The sequence below is a fragment of the Haliotis asinina genome, chromosome 2 (assembly GCF_037392515.1).
Source record: "Haliotis asinina isolate JCU_RB_2024 chromosome 2, JCU_Hal_asi_v2, whole genome shotgun sequence".
In the NCBI taxonomy this organism is placed as follows: Eukaryota; Metazoa; Mollusca; class Gastropoda; order Lepetellida; family Haliotidae; genus Haliotis; species Haliotis asinina.
Window position 1 is genome coordinate 62,142,847 of NC_090281.1, and position 8,752 is coordinate 62,151,598.

At 37.5% G+C, this 8,752-nt stretch overlaps 1 protein-coding gene across 2 annotated transcripts in view; it reads right to left on the reverse strand.

Moving 5' to 3' along the window:
* LOC137274076 (neurobeachin-like) overlaps positions 1–8,573 on the reverse strand; it is a 222,663-nt gene extending 214,090 nt beyond the window's left edge. For both annotated transcript variants that reach the window (XM_067807066.1, XM_067807065.1), the window contains exon 1: positions 8,265–8,573. In XM_067807066.1, the coding sequence (XP_067663167.1) occupies positions 8,265–8,423 (159 nt within the window). In that variant the 5' untranslated portion in view covers positions 8,424–8,573. The remainder of the gene's footprint in view (positions 1–8,264) is intronic.
* Between the last annotated feature and the right edge of the window lie 179 nt (positions 8,574–8,752).

An 8,752-nucleotide genomic window follows, 5' to 3' on the forward strand; every position in this document is an offset into this window, starting at 1 on the left:
TGATAATGTTTTGAACAATATTTTGTATGAATGACAAAGGAAAGACCAAGAAATGCAGGTCCTAAACATTTACCTCAAACTTGAAACCAATGAACTGTGGTAGAGTGACAGCAAACTATGGATCATTATCAGGGATATTTTCTAGAATATTGTCTGGCTTAATATTATAACAAAAAACAATAACAGCCAAAATGTTCACAATTCTTCCTATTTCTTTCACATAAACAAAACTTATCGCAGCTATTGGACCTCTGGGACTGTCAAACTTGGATAATCAGTGCAAGTCATTTATGTAATCCCTCGCCAAAAGTTTCAATAAAAGGTACATCACAGCATGTGTCAGTTTAAGTTGCAGAACTGTCAACAGTGACAGATCCAATATATTCACCACTTGATGAAATCGACAAATATAGTAAGAAACGCAGTTATTGCAAACCCAACAAGCAGATTTTGGCAAAACTAAGGGACTCAACTCTGCAAGCGTGCTGCTGTGTCTGAGACTGCTATCCACCCACAATATTACATTTTCATCAGCTGTAGGTTTTTGATACACTAATACATGCTGTAGACATAATCAGACAAGACAGTGGTATCAGTAGTATTCAGTACAAGTAACAAGCTGGTGGAAAAAACATCAACACCTGACTTTTGGCTCTCAGATATTGCAATATCCCTGACGACTGGACATCTGCTAAGTTACAACTACACCAAGGGACCTTAAAAGATTCAGGGCGAGGGGTGCCAGACAGTACTTGATACACTGAGTCTTAGCTGACAGACTGGTTATTGAAACTTGACACTGAGTATTCAATATATTTTTCAACTCCTGGGTCCTGAATATGGTTAATTTAAACTGATTATTTACAAAAAATACTTTTTCAACACAATACGAGATGACTTTTCATCAGCATCTGTTCAAGCACTGCCATCACAATAAAGCTGATGACTACACCTGAAATTATGAAATGTGTGACACTTTTGTACCTGTTTCACTTTAAAAGACTTCATGTACGTCTGCATTCCGTCAAATGATATAGTTTCTGGTTTCTAAATGATATGCCATTTATACTGCAAATTGGGAAAATAATTTTTTATTAAGAATAATTTTTTAGTTGTTTTTCATAAATTAAGAGGCACTGTTAAATTGTTGCTTTGATTGTATTAAATGCAAGAACATACAATTAGGCACTGAAATCTCATTCCATTTAAATTGGTCCTTTGAATACTGACTTCATCCTGAAATGCTGATTATCTCCAAAAAAGCCTTACAATAAGCGCTAAAGCATGACAAGTGAACGTTTCAACCACTAGTCTACTTTGCAGCTTGTAATCATGAAAGAAGACACATAAACTGGGTTCATGCACAATGACAGCACTGTGTTCTATTAAGCAATTCTTAATTAACAGAGTTATTATGTGATTTTATGTCTATATCAGACAAATTAACCATTCATCTGGAGCTCAATGATCCTGTCTGTGTTGTCCACAAGATGGACAGGACATGTTATTATTCTTGTACTGTCATTACTGCTTGATAATTCCTATCCCTGATCCACCCTACACCATCTGCTGCTCGCCTAGTTGAGTCTTGTTTATTACTGCATGGAAACACTGAATATATCAGTATTTACACATTAACCTTTACAGTTTTCCATTGCATCTAGGAAGATTCTTGTAACATCATGGGATGCAAGAAATGGTTATAAAACATGTCTCTCATGTGGGGATTCAAAAGCAACAACCATTGGATTTGATGTGTTGAGTGAATACTTTAACCTCTAGGTTATCAACTCCCTCTGTTCCTTCAAGAACCTGCCAATCATCATGCTAGAAGGATCCACAGGTTATGCTATGGCTCACTGACTGTATGCTGATGTTCCACGCTACACTCAGCAACATTCCAGCTACATGGGGTTGATCTGCAAATATTCAAGTCTGCACCAGACAATCCAGTACAAACATCAGTTGGCACAATTGGGATGCAATGACATGTTTTAACCAAGATCCCGATCAAAACCCAATCCTTTTAGCCGCCTCTCATGACAGTTGAACTAACTGGATATTGGCGCTGTATTGTATAAGTATGGGTTATAGAAGACCAATTCAAACTTGGATATCAATGGGTGTTATGCCATGAAATTTCGCAGCAGCTTTAAAGCCATGATGGAGGTTAGTGAGTTCTTTTCATATGACAGGAATCTGATCACCATATAATGTCACAGTTCAGATTGATATTAAAATTACTTTTAATCTAAACCACAACAGCCACATTAACACTTGAGACAATGAGAATCAGTTTCACATTCATATAACATTACACTTAATATTGAAGGCATTTCTATCACAAGTCATAAAGTTATGATGCTAAAAATATTTTGCTGGAGGTATAGCTTCAAGCATTTCACAGTCAAAACAGATCAACTGTCAAATATCATGTGAGACAAAAACAATTATTCTTAGATGAAAAATTTGCACGAAAATTTAATGTTTCTTCGACAAGCTTCAATTTCATCAACACTTAAGTATTTGCAATTACGACCATTTTCATAACTTGAGGGAGTTATATTTTCATTTCCAACATCAGTTTCACCAAACAAGATCAAACAGTAATGTCCATGCACAAAGTTTTCATGTCCAATCAATACACGACCTAGAAAGTCTTGCATTAGCCTCTTGATATTATTATTTCAACTCTATTTCATAAAGGTCTCCAAGCCCCAGACATGTTACAGAGAGTTGTGTGGTCTACATGAGAGAACAAATGTTTAACAAATACAACTTCAATTCCACAATCCCCTCTCAGCACTAACTAGTACGCCCAGCCATGAAAGGAGGGTGAGTGTAATTGAGTCGAAGGGGAAGCAGGCAGGTAAGAACAAGCCAGGACAAGAGCAGAATATTCAAATGGCCTGCAGCATTAACGATGGACAGAGGAGCACTTAAACTTCCTCTACACCACACATTTCAGTTTACATCAACATGCCACCATCAAAAATATGTTTTCTTGTGAGCGAAGGATGTTTTATGACAGTCAACATTATTCTGGCTAGGTTTAATTACTGAACAATCAATGCAATCCCCTCGTTTATCCCTAGTTTTTGACAGGCTGGTAGTTAGACCAAGCAGTGAGTACATGAGTAAATGAGCAAGGGAACCAGTGAGGGGGCAAGTGAGCAAGACAGAATGGTTTTATGCTACTTTCAGCAATCCCAACAACGACACCTGAAATGAGCATCACACACTGTACCCATGTGGGGACAAACATCAGCATGATGAGCGAATGCTTTAACCCTACCACCCTTCCAACGTAAGACTGAAATCCTCTGTGGTTGAAGTACTCAGTTTGAATGTCAGCTAAGATTTAAACTCACATTTTAGGTACATAACAAAAACTCTACTAACTTAGCTAAATGCAGGCAAGTCTACCCAGACAGTCAGATGCTTACTTCCTAATGTTAGGCCTTGGCTCTTATCAATCTTTGTGAAGCACAGTGTTATCACTTGGTCACTCATTAGCAGAGATTATTCCAATAGGACTGTATTCAGACTTCTGACTGGTGGCAAAAAACACAGACCATCCCAGTGACAAAAAGGAAGCCCAGTGGCAAATCAAAGTTAATCAGCCTTTCAGGAGGATTGTTACTATGTTAGTTTTCTGACAGGCAACATTTTCTAGACAGCAGCATCACTGAAAATTCAAAGTGTTTAATGAATGTATACAATAAAACAATATTTGAAATATTCCCAAAATGTACAAAACTAATAATGCTTTGTAAATACGCAAGAATGTTTTGTGCAAAGAATAAAATGATGATAATGATTCCATGAACAGATTTCTTTTTTCACAGGGATTTACCTTGACCTACAAACTTGCGGGTGCTCTGAACTCACAATACATTTTGAGGATCCCAAGGGGCAACTGTACATTGTGAGGATCAAGGGGCAGCTGTACAGTCTGAGGATCATGGGGCAGCTGCACATTTTGGGCATCCCAAGTTGAAACTGTACATTTTGAGGATCACAAGGGGCAACTGTGCATTTTAGGCATCCCAAGGGGCAACTGTGCATCTTGAGGATCCCAAGGGGCAACTGTACATTTTGGGCATCCCAAGTTGAAACTGAACATTTTGAGGATCCCAAGGGGTTACTGTCATTGTTGAGGATCCCAAGGGGCAACTGTGCATTCTGAGGGTCCCAAGGGCAACTGTACATTTTGGGGATCCCAAGGGGCAACTGTGCATTTTGAGGATCTCAAGGGCAACTGCACAATTTGAGGATCAAGAGGCTGTTGTACATTCTAAGGATCCAAAAGGGCAACTGTGCATTTCGAGTATCCCAAAGGTCAACTGTTCATTTTCAGAATCAAGGAACAGCTCTACATTTTGAGGATCCTAACGGGTAACTGTACATTTTGAGGATCCCAAGGGTCAACTGTACATTTTGAGGATCCCAAGGGTCAACTGTACATTTTGAGGATCCCAAAAGTCAACTGCACATTTTGAGGATCCCTAAGGACAACTATATGTGTTAGGTCCTGGAAGTTATGTATCCTAAGTTTTCTTTGCGTGACCAAAAAGGTTGTACTCACTTCATTCAATCTCATTTGGGTTTTTAACATTTTCCATTAACATTGTAAAAATATAATAAAGTTTAACAATTAGTGTTCATTGTTTATATTTTATCTATAATATGAGAAACGATAAGAAAGACTGCAATGTGTGCAAGTTGCCTTGTTCCTGTTGAAATAGACCCTCTCAGTACACCTCAGTTATTTTATCTATCCACCAGTATGCAAGCTGATACATGATTATTCTGTGTATGCATGAAAAAATCACATTTATTGAGTATTTACAAAAATTCAAGCATACTTTTCCACAACAGACTTGAAATTTCACATCAATATTTGCATAATTTACACTGATATGCAGCTTATCTGTACCTCTGAGAAATCCATCTGTAAATAATTCAATCTGGACAAGACAAACCAATGACTGACATCATGAACATCAAACTACACCATTGGGGAATGATGACATGAATCAAGTAAGTCGACAAGCCTGACCAGCCGAACCTGTTAGTTACACCTTGCAGTGTGTATCTGAAGATCAATTTCAACACTGATCTTCACATGGACAACTGTGCTCCCTGCAAATAGAATACAAAGAATGGGGGGAAGCTTCCCTGAGAAACCATGCTAATTATAGACTAGCATTATATTGCTTGAATCAAAACTTGCTGAATGAGTAAATGGAATCAGACATTAATTCTCCCAATCTGATTTTATTTCTTATCAGAACAGAAATTACAAATCAAACTGACATCTTTCAGTTTTAGCTCTAATCACTCCAACATCCACAAACTTCTGCATCCAATGGCATTTAAACCATCCAATTTTACTTGTATACCTTTTAGACGCGATACATTTCTTGGACTTCAATTACATACAGGTAAGACAGCTTGTGTTTCAAGAAAATGCCAAAACATGATGAATGTTACATAGATGTACAACCCGTGAAGGTCCCATCGTAGAATAGGCCTTCAGCAACCCATACGTACCATAAGAAGCAACTATGCTTGTCATAAGAGGCGACTAACGGGATCGGGTGGTCAGGCTCGCTGACTTGGTTGACACATGTCACCTGTTCCCAATTGCGCAGATCGATGCTCATGTTGTTGATCACTGGACTGTCTGGTCCAGACTCGATTATTTACAGACCACTGCCATATAGCTGGAATATTGCTGAGTGCTGCGTAAAACTAAACTTACTCACTCACTAACCACAGAGATGTACAGTTAACTGAGCACGTCACCCATGTTCTGATCACTGAAGGGTGATGGGGTAACCTAGTGGTTAAACTTAAAACATTTGCTTGGCATGCTGAAGACTTATTACAAAAAGTGACATGAAACATGTTTACATACATTATTCACTGCAGAAGTAATCATGTATGGGCATGTGAGTGAGTTTAGTTTTACACCACTCTTATCAATATTCCAGACAGGGGGGGACCAGAAATGGGCTTCCCACAATGTATCCATTTGGGGAATCAAACCCGAGTCTTTGGTGTGGTGAGTGGCTACCCCATTACCCCACTGTCCCTCTTTCATCATGATCATGTCTGTGGGTATGTGCCTGAATTCAATCAGTAAATAAGTAATTAAGACTTTTATATACCTTAAATATCTTAACCTACAGTAACACTTACACAGACTAATGGCACATACCAAATTCAGGGATACAATGTAACAATTTATCACAATATACTGCTAGACTATCAACAATGCACTGCTTATTGGGAATCTGCTTAATGTCCACAGACACATTGATCAAAATGATGACCAGAATAGGTACCTCATGAATTTTTTAAACATACCATGAATAACACCATCCATTTGACAAAAATGGCGTGTCACACAAACAAGTTGCTTGATAGCTTTGAGACAGCAAGGGTAAGCTTACATGGCACTGTTACCACTAGTATTACAAAACCTACAGTTTCCAGGTTTCTTTTATTTGACATCAGACATATTTTTCATTTTTTTCTCCTCTCCAATAACAGATACATTTATATGCAACACAAAAGAACAAAGAACATGATTCATCTATTAATCTGTCCCTTTATGGTTAATATTTAAAAAGCAGACCCACTCAGTCTCAGAGTGAGTGAGTGAGTGAGTGAGTGAGTGAGTGAGTGAGTGAGTGAGTGAGTGAGTGAGTGAGTGAGTGAGTGAGTGAGTGAGTGAGTGAGTGAGTGAGTGAGTGAGTGATCGATCGAGAGTGATACCTGAATATTGATTTTGAAACTTTAAAAGTAATTTTTAAGTCAAAAATATGCCATTAACATGTTTGTATGGAGTGGTATGATCCCAGGGAGTTGAGATTGATTAAACAGTATGACGTTTGAGACTGACATCCAATGAATGAGGGAAAAACAAAGTGCCTTTGAGCAGCTGAGCTGGATATTGGAGCAATACAAATATATATAAACAAAACAATATCTAAATATGCAAAACAGAATGTCTAAATTAAAATCAGTTCTTCTTGTACTTTAACTGCTCTAATACTTTAACCATCCTGATAAAGACCCTAAAAGAGTTACCAAAATTATTCCTACAAAAAAGGTTTTGCTTTCACTTTCTCTGACACAATGCTGATAAGTACAAATCATGCTTCAATGACCATTACTGATCTTCTGTTCAGCAAGAATAGCCCATCCCAGCCAGCTGTGCAGATTCTTATTACACAACAGGTTATATTTCATCCACTGACCTGATTTCAATTAACTGGATTTAATCGTAAGTGAGTGTTTGTTGTGTTGACACAAATCTAAACAATATTCCAGCTATGAAAACACATTTGACAATCACCAGTGTCACCAAGGACATCATAGAATTTTATACATAAATAATAGACATATACATAAATATTTGCATGATATTAATACAGAGTCCTTCTTTCTGGGAACTTCTCGTCAAGTGTTTTCTTGTGAATTTGAACATTTTACAGCAAATACAACTCCCAATTTAATATTTTCTTCAACTTATTATTTCTGACTAATCCTTTAAATGTGGAAACAAAAAAAACCTTTTATGATAAATATCACTGACAACTGTAATTTGATATGAACATCATTGTTACAAAATTCAAAAGATCACCTTACATTATATGTATTCGTAATGGCAAATACCCATCATGTTTTCTGTAAAGAAATCAATATCAAGAAATTTAGGCACTGACCTAAACACAAGGATCACGTTTTTCCTCCCACTGTTCAACAGGTACTAATACTACTGTGATATTTTTTTCATCATTTGCACAACATGAATGTTAGTTACACAGCAGGGTGGAGAACATTGCTATTATATATGAAAGCAACAGACGTGCATAAAAACACTGAAATATAATGTCATGACATTATAGAGAAACTGGTTCTTGTATGTTAATAATTAATACCAATGCCAATAGGCCTCTTTCGAGTTTAATGTTTAGGTGCAGGCCATGACGTCTTTGAAATACATGACAACACAAAAAATCATGACTGGAAACATTTAATACCTATTCAAAATGTTTGGTAGAACTGGTTGATGGAAATGAGGGGGAAGCTGAAAACAATGCATGCAGATCAATATTATCGTTCTAAATATAGTCCCAAACAGGTCATTGATTCGACAGGTGACAACATGACGGAATGTATATTTCACGACAACACACACTCATAGCTCGAACCGTGGATTTACATTCTACATCAAACGTTTCACTTACCAGGTGCAAAACCGTGTCGACAACATCCTTGTTGGACACCTGATTCCCCTGAATCAAGCCGATCAACAAGCCGAATTTTTGCTCATCATCGCCAGGTGCTTTCAGTATATCCAGAACGGATTTCACTTCACTCTTTACTTCCGTGGCCTCTTCAGCCATTTTTGAATAAACAGTGCAACACGAGAGTTGCAGGTAATTGGAACAGGTACTATATGCGCTCACTCAGTTTACAGGTGTATATCCTACATTCTTTGATCGACGCCGACATACACCGAAATATTACAGTGGAGCGTGGTCGCTTCCGCATTCGTCGGACAGAATGGAGTCGCGACGCTGATTCGTTTAAATTTGTGGGTGTCTCTTTACAATATACAGCAACCATAATTATTTTACTGAAGTGTCTTTGTTTGATTTACTACTACCTTTTCTTCAATCTATAATAAATGAATTTTCTAACAGATTACTATTATTTAGTAAATGATCACCGG